Genomic DNA, 16,537 nt, shown 5'->3' with positions numbered 1-16,537 from the left:
TGATAGGAAATCATGTGACTTAGCAGAAGGAGGAGACAGACAGGACGGGAGGCGCTTTTGCTCAGTGTGTACCGTTTTCATTTAAGGGCGTGTATGAAATTTACATTTAACATTGCATGGCATCAGAGATATTCACATCAGAATCCTATACAGGACCTTGCCCAGCCAGGTTAAGTGGGCTGTGCTGGAATTCTATATCACATAATAATGGCTACAGTATGTACTATGAGATCATACTGATGATGTCCAACAGTGTACAAAATCAAATGCCAAAGTACCACTCTGCAGTCCCTCTGTTTCTCTACTACCAGGTGCTGGTGTGCGTCAACCTTACATTCACAAGTCAAATATGTTTTAGTATTTATACTGACTTAAGTTGGTCACAAGAAAACTGTTTAGAATTATGTACAGTATACAAACCTGTATATTTGGTGTACATAAAAAGTGGTGGTTGAATTCAATTTAGCTGCTTCCACTTCAGGATATTGACTGCACTGCACTGCAGCTGACTGTCAGGACTTACTAAGATTTATACAACAGTGTCATTACCATGTTTAATCAGAATCAGATAAAAAACTTTATCCCCGAGGGTCAATTAGATGGGAAAAGCTCAGTACATTAAAAAAGAGCAAGAGAAAGAAAAAACACAAAAAAGATGGGTGGACAAAAACAACGGGTGTGCAGAATCAGCTATAATAACACAATGTACAATATATAAATAATGCTATACAATCATTTTATTATGACTTTGCTATATATGTTAGTCAAAGTTGAGTTTTGCCGCCTATAAAATGCGTGTTGTGAAGAAGGTCTATCAAGATCAAGAGTAAAATAGGTATGTAAATATAGTGTGCTGTCAGCCAGGGAAATTTGCATAAGTAAACTATATTTGAACAAGACTACAAGAACACTGTTCTACAACAGTTAATACAAGAACTGTGGGCTCACGCAGAATCTACAATCAAGGCTTGTATAAATAACTACCTCATATTTTATAAAGCATGTCATGCTGTTTGCTGGTGGATCCCTGTTGCTTTTCCAATAATAAATCAAACGATCTGCCTTTTTTCCATCCTTCGGACTCTAAAATGGATAGCTGAAGCTAAAAAGACATTTGACGTTCAGACTGCAGGCTGAAGTGACCCAAATCCGATTTTTTGCCCCTATGCGACCTGTATCTGACCTTTTCATGACAGTCTGAACGACACAGATCCGATTTTTTCAAATGCGACCCAGGCCACTTGGATATGTGGTCCTAATTCCGATACGTATCGGATCCAGGCGTGAACTAACCGTGACATGAACCGTTGGTTTCAATGCCGAGAAAATGAAGACTGTATATAAAGCTGGACGTAGCATCTGGCTCCAAAAATGAAGCCCACCAGGAAGTGTCAAAAACTTGCAATATCACGCCATCCGCTAGGGTTGGCTCCAAAAAGCTTTTTTTCCATAGACCCCAATTCATCACTGGAAAAAATAAAATTTGATAGACTGATTTTCTACAGCTCAGGATTTTTTTCCCGTTATTTTTCATGGTCAAAATGAGAGATCAGGTGGCCGATCTTAAAATAAATCAATACTGAATTTTAAATAAATCGTTAAATTTGGCGGAGCCAGGGGGCGTGGCTATACTTGATAGACAGTCTTGTCTATCAAGTAAGAGAGTCTTCAGCTCTCAGTCTGGCCCACCCATTGACTGGTCCTGCCCCTAGTTGCTCTCCGGTCCAGCCTGTTTGATGACGCTTTTTACGTCACTGTTCCAAAAAATCCAAAATGGCAACCAGGAAGTAGCAAAATCAATCGGATCTTTTGCCATGCGACTTCAGTGAACGGCCAGGTCGCATTTATCCGACCAATACGTCATTGGTACACGACAAACGTCACTATTCTGCATTCAAGCAAAACACGTCTTCGGGCTGCCGAAGACGTGTGTCTTGCCATGAGAGTGTTAAAAAGAGGCGCTGACATATGTACATAAAGGTCGCCCTTGTCATTCGAAAATTCTGAATGAAGTCTGCATCTGTGACGCCTCTCACATCACTATCCCACCACTCCTGGCTGCGACTCCGCACCCACACAGTTCTCTGGACAGACGCTGCTGCCACTGCCGCACAAAACGCCAGGGCCAAAATCCTGGCTCTGTTCCTTCTTGACCTTCTTCTTAAAATGATTAAGTTATAAATATGCTGACTCCGGCTGGACAACAACTTTAAAATGGCCAGACATGCTCTACTGTTAGCGTCTATGCTTACTTCCGTAAACACTGAACACGCTCTCTGCGTGTCGTTGTTGTGTCCTCTTCTGCGCATGCGGGACACTTTAGGGTCGGTGTGAGGTTCACACAGGAGATCACATACAAGTTGCATTTAATTGGAAATGTGAACGAACTAGCAAAAAAAATCGGATTTCACAAAAAAATCGGAATTGAGCATTAAGCCCTGCAGTCTAAACGTAGCTCACTCTGAAATAAACTGGTGTAAATACATGTTCTCTATAAATACTCAAATATAAATGGTCAATACGATAACATTGTGGGATGAGTTAAGTGACACCATGACACATCTATTCGGCTTTCAGTAACTGCCAAAATGCAGATGGCAACACAAGTGCCATCACAGCTTTGGGGGATGTGTTGTGTCTTTAAGAATTGATAAACACAACAAAATTAACCTTTTGAATTACATCCAAATACATCCCCCCTGCCCCACTCTTTTCTGACAGAAAATTTCCACCAGCACTGCATCCCCAGAGCCTGCACCAGAGTAAAGGACCCCACCACCCCTCTCATGGACTGTTTTCACTCCTGCACTCAGGGAAGAGATACAGGAGCATCTGCTGCAGGTCCAGCAGGATGCTAAACAGCTTCTTTATGCAAGCCAGTGCAAGTTTTAAGTGTTTACACTGGTGAGGACCATTTTTTCATTACATTCATTATGTATACAGATTTTTAGAAAAATTGCATTAAAAGATTCTTGATCTTGATTACAAAAAGAATATACCGACTGTGAGAAAAGCACACGTCAGAGCAACATATCATCTGTGTCCCAAATACCCAGAGAATTCATCCTCTTCCTCTTCTTCTGTCGATTCATGCTGCATCAAAATATGAGCACACCTGTCCTCATATCCAGTAACAGTGATGTCTGTATGCGTAGTTTGCAGTGACAAAAGTGTATCATTGTCTGATTCCGTTTGTGAGTGTGTGGGATTAAAAATTCGTTTTGAGTCTGAAGTAAGTAAATGGTCCTGAGTGGGCACTTTGGAAAAGTTTGTGCGAGAGTCGCCTGTACTCTGCTCTTCTTCCTCCTGCTCTTCATCACCTTCTGCAAGTGCAGCAAGGGTGACCGAGAACAGATTGACATTTGAGAAGTCCTGCATCTCCACCACCTCCTTCATTATCTCTTCGTCCACCTCACCTGTGGCTTTTCCCTGGACTCCAGTTTGATCCCCCCCATGCATTAAAGAAACCTCTGCTTCCACAGCTTTATCCTCATCTTGATCAAAGTCTGTGTGTGGTGCCTCCACCTCAACTGATGACCTTACCATCAAACTACCAGAGTCCCCTAAGGGAGCTGGCTTGATCTTTCCTAACACATTACCAGAGTCCTGGCAAGGCCCATCCCCTGAAGAAAGCTCTCTGTCTTTGTCCAAGTAGATGTGTATGTTGTCCTCGTCATCTTCATCTTCATCATCATCATCCCTCATCTCTGAGTTGGCTTCTCCAGTGGCTTGAAGTGATATGGCAGGATTATACTTCATTTGCTTCCCCATCTCTGAGCTAATGGAGATCTGGCATGGGGTTGTCCTCTCTGGGGTCAGGATGTAGCCTGCATTCAGGGCTGTCTAGAGTGGCAAAGAGGGAGCAAGAAAACAAAGACAAGAGGAGGGGGAGAATGATATGTAACAATTGGGGGAGTTGACAGTGAGATAATAGAATACATACCAACACAGAGATGTCCAGCCTTTGCTAAATGTAGCTGGGTATCCTCTATTCATTCAATCAAATAATGCTGCTGGAAATAGTCTAGTAGCTAATCATCGTGTGAAACTTGACAGCTAAACTGAAGCTTCTGTGCACTCTAAAGAACTGTGAATGAGTGCTCCATGAACAGAAAGCTGAACACGTATGGTAAACATAAGCATTTAGTGTGCAGATAACTGAAAACACAGGGAAATGGATGGATGGATGGATGGATGGATGGATGGATGGATGGATGGATTTGATTTCTTACAATTATTGCCCTGGGCACAGCTGCCGGCAGTCTACAAAGAAATCCAGTGTAGTAGAGGCAATATGTGGTCATCGTCAGGGTGATTAGGGCCAAAATCAGACTAGCAGTACCTGCACCTAAAAGAAAAGTGCCTGAAGACAAAAAACACATATTAGTAATCCCTCACTTTGTAAACATTAATGCCTTGCTCTTGAACAAAAAAATGTGAGAACATATGGGGATTTACTGTTGTGCAGGTGAAGGATGACAAGTGTAGCACTGTACTAGTGAACAGGCAATTTACCAAAGATGCATCAAGTTTACTTCTTCACTGTGATGCTTTGGTATGAATTCATGAGTCTGCCAAGTCTATGTACTGCTTGTTTATAAAGCAACAGTGTGTTAGCATGAAAATATTAAAAATATGAATTCAACTTTAAAAAGGTACATCATGCACAGAATATTTCAGCTGTTGCTTTCATTTTTGAAACTACAGGTTTCATCTCCTCTCTGCTCTGGTGTCCCCAAGGCTCTGTTCTTGGTTCCATCCTTTTCATGATTTGTCTTCTCCCTCTCAGCCATTTATTACGTAAAATTTAACATTCCGTTTCATTGCTATGTGGACGACACCCAGCTCTACTTTTACACCAAACGCACTTCCACCCTTCCTCTCACTTCCTTCTATGACTGACTACAGGAAATCAAATCTTGGTTCTCTAACTTTCTCAAACTCAACAGTGACAACACTGAGGTTCTCCTCATCTGCTCTAAATCCACTCTCACAAAAGCGAACAGTTTCACCATGACCATCAACAACTCTTCCTTCTCCCCCTCCCTGCAGGTCAAAAGTCTGGGTGTCGTCCTTGACGGCACTCTATCATTCCAAACTCACATCAATAACATCACTCAGTCTGCATACTTCCAGCTCTATAACATCAACCGTCTCCATCCCTCCCTCATCCTTGTCAGCACTGACATCCTCGTCCACTCACTGGTCACCTCCTGCCTAGAATGTTGCAACCCCCTTCTCTCTGGTCTCCCCCTCAAGTCACTCCATAAACTAGTTCAGAATGCTGCAGCCCAGATAATCATCAGGACACCATCTCTTCACCACATCACCTCAGTTCTCCAACAAATTCACTGGCTCCCAATCACAAACAGCATCATCTATAAAAACCAACCTGCTACCCTTCGTGGCCCTCCATAACCTCACCCCTCCGTACATCACTGAACTCCTCCACATCAACACTCCTAGTCGGACTCTCACATCATCCCTCCTGCCCATATGACCACCATGAGTTTCAGAGCCTTCAGCCACTCTGCCCCCCGCCTCTGGAACGCCCTCCCACCCAACATCCGAAACACTGACACGCTGGACATTTTCAAATCCCATCTCAAAACCCACCTGTTCAAACAAGCATACTCAATCTGACTTCCAGTCCTCTTTTTTCTTTTGTTTTTAAAATTGCAAAATTTCCTTCTTTTAATCTTTTAACATCTTTCAGTTTTAAATTGTGAATGTCTTTTAACTTTTACTTTGTACAATGACCTTGAGTGTTTTGAAGGGTGCCTATAATAAAATGTCTTATTATTATTACTATTATTATTATTGTTGTTGGAAAATACTAGCAAGGAAAATACCAAAACCTCACTGACACTCTTATGCCACAAGTGTACTTGCAGCTTAGCTGCTTTTCAAGAAACACCTTTTAAATCATGAAAACAGTACACATGAACTTTCAAGACTTTTCAGCATCTTAATAATACTTTAACTTTATTGAAACAGTATCAAAATCCACTGACAGTTCAGCTCACCATTTTCATGCTCAACATGGCTGGTAAAGGTGCAGTTCCAAGGAGACGGCTCAGTTTTTCTGTTCACAACAGTCTCCACCTCTACTTGTACACAGTATTCTGCTCCTTTTTCTAAGTTGCTAAGAATAAAACTCTTGTTCTGTGTTTTATAGACCTGCAGATGAAAGAAGAAATACCTTGGTTAAGATCATTTTCATCTACGAACCCAGGAGTCTTTGATTTAACCACCGTACAAGATATGATTTCACCTGAAACAATCATTTAATTGTTCAAGAAGTCTGACCACATCTATGGGATCATGAAAATGCCTTTGAAGGCAAGACCTGCTGTGGGGAAGTTTTTATTTTTATCATTATGGTTGTGTATGGAACTCTGTAGTAATATGGTTAAACATACGTATACAGCTTTAAAGGAAGAACATTAAACTGTATACTTCATCATAGATAATACAGGAGAAAACAAAAGAAGAAATCTGTGGCTTCACAAAGGTATAAAATCCATCCATTACCTCTGATGTTGCTGCCTTTGTTTTCCTCCACGAGACTCTGAAAGTAGCATCGTAGAATTTCTGGATATCAATTTTAGCTTTAGGCAGTGAAATGTTGACCTGGATGCAATTCCCACATCCAGCCAGTGAGAGTTCTGGAGGGCCTATTATGGCTTGTCACAAGAAGGAAAAAAAGCTTTTTAAATTCAGCCATTTTCTGCTTTCTAAGACATTTAAGTGTGAACAGGGTTGCAGAGAAACCATGTGGTGTTAATTTGATCTGAACCTGTGCACTTCAGACATATTAGGTTTATTTAGCAGCTGCTGAGTTTTCATGAATATTTAACACCATTTTGAGCAGGATTGACACACTTTCAACCAGAAAAATGATTTACAATTAGGGTTGCAAAATTCCGGGAATTTTCAAAGTTGGAAACTTTCCATGGAAATTAACGGGAATATATAAGAAATTTACAACATTGAAGGTTGGCCCTTAACAGGGAACTTAAATATAGTTGGGGGGAATATATTGTAGCATAGTCTTGACTAAAACAACCAGATTTAATGCAAGTACACTCCTGAATCACATGCACACAACACACTGCTTACTGCAGGGCTATTGAGGCCACGCCCCCTACATGCACTGTGCATTCCTCCATCACATGCACAGGTGATTTCTTGAAGCCTGGAGGCCACACTTTTGAGCTCAAAGCACAAGACTATTGAAGCCACACATTTGAGCCTGCGGACTATATAAAGTCAAGTAAGTTTTGATAATATCATGGGGTAAATATATTTACCCAAGCCCTGTTAACTTGCAAATATTAAATAAAAATGTATTAATACGGTAGCTAACTAGCTGGTTAGTTAGGTGGTAAATGAAAGCTATTTTTCATTTCATTGACCATTTCACTGTTCGGGAACACACACACAAAGGTTCGCAACAGGCTCACAAACGTGAGAGTGGAAAAACTGGTGGCCATTCGGGCAAACCTAAGGCTCTTTGAACCTGACAGAGCCATCCTCAACAAGGCTGGACAGTGACACTGAAGAGGAGTCATTGGAGTCAGATGTTGAGGAGGTGAACATGGAGGATGTTGATGAGGCCAAGGAAGAGGCCATTGCCTGAAAGGTTTTGGCAAAAATGCAGAACATGCAGAAACTAGGCTTGCGAAGCTTGACGGAAGAGGCTTTTGTTTTACATGTTGAATGGGACTTTTTTGGAGGGAGTGAGGCTCCTTTCATTTAACATTTTGAATGGGACTTTTTTTTGGGGGGGGGGGGTCATTTTACTTTTTGATTGGGTGGGGGAGTGGGTGAGTATTTACTCAACATTCATGTTTTGGTTGTTCATTAAAGTAATTGTTCATACAAGAATAAAAACTAAAGTTCTACTGAAATAAATCTGTTGAAATGTCATGTATGCATGGATGTCTGCTTATGACAAAAAATATTTACATTTATGTTTGGATATGATTACCCCCAATTTCCAGTTAATTCCCATAAACTCCCAATAATTCCCATAAATTCCCATAATTCCCATGGAAAGTTTCTAATTTGGAATATTTCCAAAATTCCCCAGCTTAACTTCCCATGGAAAGTTTCTGGAAATTTACCGGAAATTTACCAGAAATTTTCCGCCCCTTTGCAACCCTATTTACAATTCATCTTTATTAATAATAATAACAATAATAATAATTTATTTTATTTAGATTCAAATGCTCATGTGGTGCTTCATCCTGGAACTATATTATGTTGTTGGTTATCATAGCAAGTGCTATGGTCTGGTTTTCTTTCACTTAATTTTACTTTCAGAGTAAAGGAAAAGAATTGGACATTTTCATAGCAACAAAATGTGAAAATAATGAAGAAAAAACAGCTACATTGCCCAAAACCCAAAGCTATTTTCATTTAAAATCAAGAGCAGAAGCTGGAACCTTCAAGATCCTTGCTTGTTTGTATCTACTCTCAGATGTACGACACTTTGAATAAAAGAGTCTGATAAATGTAGAATTGTAGGAAACAGCAGATATTTTTTGTATCAAAAAGGAAAGAAAGGTAAAAAGATAACAAAAGCTGCCAATTTTCTGCCAGTAACAATTAGCTTAGTTCAAGTGTTGCTATTTGAGCAAAAATACCTAGAACAACAGATACATAAAAGCTATAAAATACTATATTTCCGTTGCACCACCCAAACCTGAAGTATTTGCTGTACCAATGATTGATTTTTCTCGGGACAAATTATAACACACTATGTATAAATCCAAGTCAACAAGCATGCACATTAAAAAAAACTCATGCTGACATACTGTCTTTGTAAGGTGTGAAGGTGACATGGGAGGACCATGGAGACAGGGTTTGGTTGTGAGATGCCTGGACCTTCAGAAAATATCTGCACTTGTGGCGTAGCTTCAAGTTAAATGACGTTATCGTTGAGTTGTGTTGCCTTTCCTTTTCCTCACAGCTGTCCCGGAATAAAGAGAAACAGATCTTTCGTTAATGTCTACAATGCTCTTAGTAGTATGTAGTTAATCTTATTTAGCTAACCAACTGTCACATGTCCGTTGAGAGTATGAATACTAGCTTACATTTGCTCATCAGATTTGTGGTAAATAACAAGAAACTATAGCACATACATTTTGCGTCATTATGTCAATATGAGATGTGATTATGGAATCCAGCTGTGCACCAGAGGAAAAACATAGTTATCTATTGAAGTAAACAGGATTCAATTATTGGTTTTGTGTTTTTTCCCCAATCTGTGTTTCAGTGTTTTAATTTTTAACATATTACCAAACTTACTTCCAAGGTAAATCATGTGTTACCACTTATGACAAATGATTAATAAGTCATTTAAATGTACATTGGCAAGCAAATCTAAATGAAATGGGAACCTCCACAATGACTGTGAAAAGAAAATATTAGATCATCTGAAACTGAAAAGACACGCTTTGGAACACCCAAACCCCATCCTAGGTGCTTTTAATGAGAGTGCTTGAATTACTGGTTCCTCTAAAAGCATCAGCGATCCTCTCTGTGGTCACAGCTGCGCTGCATGCAAGCAGACATGAGGCACACACTAGACGCTTATTTGATGGAAATAAAACCCACTGAGAAGCAAAAGTCAGAGAAAGCAGAGGAGAGAAAAGTACCACCAGTCAGACATTCCACCAAAGAAGATGTTTAGCTAAGCCACATATTGTCAGACAGTCTCTGCTCTGACTAAAAATGTGACAAAAATCAAAGGTCACCTTTATCCTGGACCGCAGAGAGGCTGATTAAAAACCGACAAGGTTGATACATGAAAAAATTCACATGGATTTAAGTCAAATATAATAATAATCCCTATTTTTGTACAATATACACACGTGGACAAAATTGTTGGTACCCCTCAGTTAAAGAAGGAAAAACCCACAATTCTCACTGAAATCACTTGAAACTCACAAAAGTAACAATAAATAAAAATTTATTGAAAATTAAATAATCAAAAACAGCCATTACTTTTGAATTGTTGATTAACATAATTATTTAAAAAAACAAACTAATGAAACAGGCCTGGACAAAAATGATGGTACCTCTATAAAAGATTGAAAACTATTTGACCAGAGTGACATGATTAACTCAGGTGTGTCATTTAATTGACATCACAGGTGTTTCCAAACTCATAATCAGTCAGTCTGCCTATTTAAAGGGAGACAAGTAGTCACCCTGCTGTTTGGTGAAAAGGTGTGTACCACACTGAACATGGACAACAGAAAGCGAAGGAGAGAATTGTCCCAGGACATCCGAAAAAAAATTATAGACAAACATCTTAAAGGTAAAGGCTATAAGACCGTCTCTAAACAGCTTGAAGTTCCTGTGACAACAGTGGCTCATATTATTCAGAAGTTCAAGACCCACGGGACAGTAGCCAACCTCCCTGGACGTGGCCGCAAGAGGAAAATTGATGACAAATTGAAGAGACGGATCGTTGGAATTGTATCCAAAGAGCTCAGAGCAACCTCCAAAGAAATTAAAGGTGAACTCCAAGGCCAAGGTACATCAGTGTCAGATCGCACCATTCGTCGTTGTTTGAGCCAAAGTGGACTTCATGGGAGACGACCAAGGAGGACACCACTGCTGAAAAAAACTCATAAAAAAGCGAGACTGGAATTTGCAAAAATGCATGTTGACAAGCCACAAAGCTTCTGGGAGAATGTCCTTTGGACAGATGAGACCAAACTGGAGCTTTTTCTAAGGCACATCAACTCTATGTTCATAGACTCAAAAACCAAGCATACGAAGAAAAGAACACTGTCCCTACGGTGAAACATGGAGGAGGCTCAGTAATGTTTTGGGGCTGCTTTGCTGCATCTGGCACAGGGTGTCTTGAAAGTGTGCAAGGTACAATGAAATCTGAAGACTATCAAGGCATTCTGGAGAGAAATGTGCTGCCTAGTGTCAGAAAGCTTGGTCTCAGTCGCAGGTCATGGGTCTTCCAACAGGACAACCATCCAAAACACACAGCCAAAAACACCCAAGAATGGCTGAGAGAAAAGCGTTGGACTATTCTAAAGTGGCCTTCTATGAGCCCAGATCTGAATCCCATTGAACATATGTGGAAGGAGCTGAAACATGCCATTTGGAGAAGACACCCATCAAACCTGAGACAACTGGAGCTGTTTGCTCATGAGGAGTGGGCCAAAATACCTGTTGACAGCTGCAGAATGCTCATTGACAAATACAGAAATCGTTTAATTGCAGTGATTGCCTCAAAAGGTTGTGCAACAAAATATTAAGTTATGGGTACCATCATTTTTGTCCAGCCCTATTTCATTAGGTTTTTTTTTTAAAATAATTATGTTAATCAACAATTCAAAAGTGATGGCTGATTTTGATTATTTAATTTTCAATAAATTTTTATTTATTGTTACTTTTGTGAGTTTCAAGTGATTTCAGTGAGAATTGTGGGTTTTTCCTTCTTTAACTGAGGGGTACCAACAATTTTGTCCACGTGTGTATGTATTAATACAGTCTGTTTTACTCACGAAAATTCCAATCCAGATATCTTACAACTTAGTATTTTAATCATTTCCACAATTTGGCTGTATCTCTCACTAGTGTAATAAGCAGCATAGCTCTAATGTTTAAGACACGGTCAATATCGTCTAATTGTGTGTACATTTCTACCAACTTTTGCTGGCAAGATTTTTGTTTACAGCAATATCTGATGTTTACCTTAAAATACGCAGTATGTAATTTCCTGTAATGCTTCATCCATAGGATGAGCTGGGGGTGTCTGGTTGCCTACAGGGTTAAAGTACAAACCATGAACTCAAATGCCACTGGTTACAGTCCAGCGGGGTACATTTGTTGAATGTTAAGTATAGTCTCCTTTTTCCTCCTATTACATGTCTCCCTACCTTCCTTATCGCTCTACTGTCTTCATAGTAAAAGCTCAAAATGTCCCGAAGTATATTTTCTAACAGCATACAAAGTGCTTCAACAGGTTTTACATCCACAGATGATGGAAGTAAATAGAAAAACTGGGATTATTGTTATTTTGTTTACAATCCCTGTTCAGAGTCCAATTATTTGCTAGATCTAGAGTTTTCAACAAATTGTTTTCATGATGACACATTTCATCAATAAATATCAGAAAAATGTTGAAAAATAACCATCCAACACCCTGGAATTCATGGTGAAGTCCACACACAAAATACAAACCCGTTTTGAATTCCACCTGAAATAAATGTTCAAAGCCAATTCAATTTAGTTAGCTTTTATCATAAACTACCAAAATGGACAACCTCATAGTAAATAACACAGTCTGTCCTTAGATGGTTGTTTCCAATATAAACAATGATTAAAACCATTATTCAATTATAGAAATATCTGCAAATGAATGTATTGCTAATTGACGAATCAAATAACTGACTTGCTGTCACAGCTCGAAATTCTTCAATGCACAGTAAGCTACTGACTCCACAGAACTGTTGGGATGCCAACTTATAGTTAAAGCAGAGCGTTGGTCTGGAAACTGGGGTTAATGCCTACGAGGGACAATTTGAGAAATAATTTTAATGTTTGCTCCAGTTTTTCTTCCTAAAAAAGCTAACCATTTTTCTTCTCCTGAATTAATTACTTTTTTGTTTTCGCTAAAGAACTCACCAATAAATTTGATGAACTAACTGCAAACAGAATGAAAATGAAAATTCAATGATTGTTACAAACATATAAGGAATTCACAGATATAATAACATTCTCTACCAGACCTGGTGGTGACAGGGTGAAATTTGAAGGAGCGAGGATTAAAATGTAAAAAAAAAAAAATCTTTCCATTAGGTTGGGTTTTTTTGTTTTTCCTCACACAACTCCTACAAAGACTGGAATATAGCCGAATGACTGATAAAAAGGGAATGTAAGCAAAACAAAGTTTATCATTTTTGGACATTGGGTAATTAACACAAATGTTAAAATGAGGATAAACTGCAGAATGCAAATGTGCATGAATCTAAATCTGTGGGTGTTACAGTAAATCATAAATTATCCTATGAAATATTTATCAATCATCCAATATCAAATATATAAAAGCCAGTCTCACTACTAAACGAGGACCAGTTAAATCATCACACTTTGTTTCATACTGCTCATTTATTGTTCCATGTATCACCTGCTGATAGACAATATGAGGGAATGCCTAAAAACCTATATAATTACATCTTTCATACAACAAAAAAGAGCTATTTAAATTATTACTGAATTGGATGATACAGATTCAATTAATCTCCTGTTTCCAGCTTGAAATACTACATTAGCGCAAAGCATGCATTAGTTGTGGATTCTAACATGAAGCTTTAAAGGTATTTAATAAAAACCTTAAGAGCATAGTTATTCTCTTCTTTCTTGAGTCTTTTTGTACATGCAAAATGAATGAAATGTGATTAATATAGATTAAAAATGAATATTTAATTGTGATTAATCGATACTAATCCACAGCAACCATATAATTAATTGACTAAAAATTTTAATTGTTTGACAGCACTAATAATATAAATTATATATTATTATTAATATTATATATAATACATATAATGTAATAGGACACACCAGGGCAACAAAACACATTTGTCAGTCAAATGAGTGAGTTCAAACAAAAGGTGCTGTTTTCTAAGTTGTGTATTATATCCAGATGTAATTACCTGGAAAATCTACAGCAAAATAAAGGAATTGGCCTTGCTGTTTCAGTACTTCTGGAGGGGAGTATATATTACGGTCTTTACAAGTGTATGTAAACTGTTCACAACTACACGTGTCCAGTGTGGTACGCACACATGCTTCAGCTCGAAAAAGTTTGTTGAGATTCAATATACAGCTTTGTGGGAAAGTGGGCAGCATCAAATCTACAGAGTACAGTTTCATGGGACATTTTTTCATGCCCTGTGTTGTAGGAAATGAGACAGTCAACAAGATGGTAGATAGAGAAATTACCTCTTGGAGATTATGTACTCTGTCCCTGGTGGAGTGCCAGGCCCAGGGTTCCAATGGAGGATATGCCTGAAGTTTTTAGAATCCACAGAAACGTTGACTGGTGCAGGTAGGAAGGTGACCGCTGTGTGAACAAGAAGTTCAAGTAATGCAGCCTGACTCAAAGGCCCAATCCCAATCCCCACATTCACAGACTTGCATACTTTGAGACTGTTCCTGCTAAGTGTGTGAAGGCTCAGGGCTGTCCCACTGTTGGTCAAGTGCGTTGAGGCCTGTGATGTTGACTGTGAAACTATTCTGCACACCGCACATCCACATACCTACACACTTTCCTGAGGGATTTGCTCATAGTTCACGGTGGAATTGGGGACACATATGTGGGTGTACCGTCTTCCACAAAATGGACATAAACCAAGCACAGATGGTGCAGGGAAGAAATCTACTGCAAAGTCTATCTGTAAGTGACAGCATCTGTTTTCCTGCTGTTGTGATTATTTATTGCACTTTTGTGACTTATCGTGACTTGTTTATATTTTTACTCATGTCTGTATATGATTACAGCATGGTTTTCTTTATTTTTGTAGTTTGCTAAAATGTATACCCATTACAGTGTCTTGAAGTGAGTGTTAAGCTTAGCAGCTGATCAAACTGCTAACAAAATACAAAATAAAAACGAACATATTTCATTATTAACTTAAAAACTAATTTTATCTATCGTTTTGAAATCTTTTTTCATCAAAATACAACTTCAGATTCACTTTGTTTTTAATGTCAGTGAATCGCCTCCAAGCAATATTATTGTGTGCTGTCCATAATGTTTCTCATTCTTTCTTTTACATATCATTGTGAAGCGAGTACTTTACCTCTGATATTAGCAAAGTCTGTGTGCTTGTAGTGCTTTGGCCTTACAGTGGAGGTTGGGCACAAGACACAGAAACACTTTGCAGGGAGGGCCCTTCAGTGAACAGGAAACTGATACCAGTGAGTAGGTATGTTGGACAGAATGACATTTCAAGCACTGACCAAATCACAACTGTCTGTAAAGGTTCGTTTAACTTTTCTGAATAAACGTCGCTCACTTACCAGAATGAAGCAGCAAAATAAGATGAAGAACGAGAAGCAAACAGTTCATCCTTTCGGATTCATAAAGCCGCAGGCAGTGTCTCGGTCTTCGTACTGGGCATTGTCACGGTCTACAAACACAACAATGCTCCTGAAATTAAATGGTGAACGATAACCGCGAAATTAAAACATGGGTCAAAATGATATGGTTTGATGACATATTACGCTCAACACACTTTTAAACTTTTAGGTTTAAATTGTGTTTAAGCCCACGCAATGGTGTCAATTACACAAGGCTCATGTGATCATTCTCATGCTAACCAGCACCAGTTTAGAGCTCGGAAACTAACAGCTTGACTAGTTAACCGATATCTTATTTTATAGACAAGCATAGCCGAGCCACTCGGAACTGGCTTTACTTGATATGAATTCTAAAGCCGTGGAGTGATAAAACTGAGCATGACACCGTGTACAGACATTAGGACTTTGTTAACAAACTGCCATTTCGTAATATTAACACCACAAGCAGAAGCAACTACAGCTCACTGTGCCCACATTTACGGTACAGCGCCTACATAACCGAGAAATTGTGAACTTTTTAATTCAATTATACAGCAGTGTTAGCTGCCAGGTAAAAAAGAAACATATACAACTTGGCGCTGTATGTACTGTTCTGTGACTTACCATCTCACACAGCCTGGAGCAGTCCTTCCAGTGTCACACAAGCAGGAGCCAAACAACGCAAATCATATTTCATGACTGTTCTGCTGTTAACAAACCTGCCGCTGCCTACCGCGTCTCTTTCAGAATAAAGGTCTGACTGTTTTAACACCTGTTGCAGTATCAGAACATAGACTGTATGATTAGAACCACTGCAGTGAAATTGAAGTGACTCAATCTAACCATATTATCGTCTTAAAATTTTTAAAATATAAGCAGTCCTTCAAAACAAATGTCCTTCAACAATAAAAAAAGTTTTTTTTTAATGACCACAACAAATTCTCAGTCATCCTCATTTCTTGAAGAGAATGTTTCCTTCTTTCATGAAAGAAATTCGATATTTTACCAAATAAATCACAACATTTAATAATTGTGAAAGTCGAAAAAAATATGCAGACCCAAAAGAATGGAGCAGAACTAACTAATATTGTTCCTGTGAACGACTTTAATTTGATATACAATTACTTAAAATTACACGCGGCCCGACAGCACTTCTATGTTGAAATGTTGTATCTTCGTATGTAGTTGCTAATACTTTATAATTAATACTTACCAAACGTCACCGGAGTTTCCCGGTTGGACCGAGCAGGGCAATGACGTCATTGGAGCAGGGTGTGTCTGCTGGACCAGCACTTCTGACTATTCATCGCTAGGGAGCGCTGACTGACATGAAAACTAAACGCTCTCGGCAGCTCCCTGTTGTTCCATTACATCAAGGTATTTGTTGAATGACTCAGAAGCACACCAAATAGTACAGACCCAGAAATATTCCTAA

General features: G+C 39.0%; 1 protein-coding gene across 1 annotated transcript; it reads right to left on the bottom strand.

The window, feature by feature from the left end:
• Positions 1 to 540: 540 nt before the first annotated feature.
• On the bottom strand, positions 541 to 16,365 carry crfb1 (cytokine receptor family member b1). The gene is made up of 8 exons (XM_051959414.1): positions 16,316 to 16,365; positions 14,844 to 14,935; positions 13,984 to 14,104; positions 8,823 to 8,977; positions 6,535 to 6,686; positions 6,027 to 6,180; positions 4,233 to 4,363; positions 541 to 3,843 (listed from the first exon to the last, which is right to left on the bottom strand). Exons 1-8 carry the CDS (start codon positions 16,363 to 16,365, stop codon positions 3,034 to 3,036), a joined length of 1,665 nt encoding a protein of 554 aa, XP_051815374.1. The 3' UTR covers positions 541 to 3,033.
• Between the last annotated feature and the right edge of the window lie 172 nt (positions 16,366 to 16,537).

Source organism: Acanthochromis polyacanthus, chromosome 14, assembly GCF_021347895.1.
Source record: "Acanthochromis polyacanthus isolate Apoly-LR-REF ecotype Palm Island chromosome 14, KAUST_Apoly_ChrSc, whole genome shotgun sequence".
NCBI classification, from domain to species: domain Eukaryota; kingdom Metazoa; phylum Chordata; class Actinopteri; family Pomacentridae; genus Acanthochromis; species Acanthochromis polyacanthus.
The sequence above is the reverse complement of the archived record's forward strand: the minus strand, read 5'-3'. Positions and strand labels throughout refer to the sequence as shown.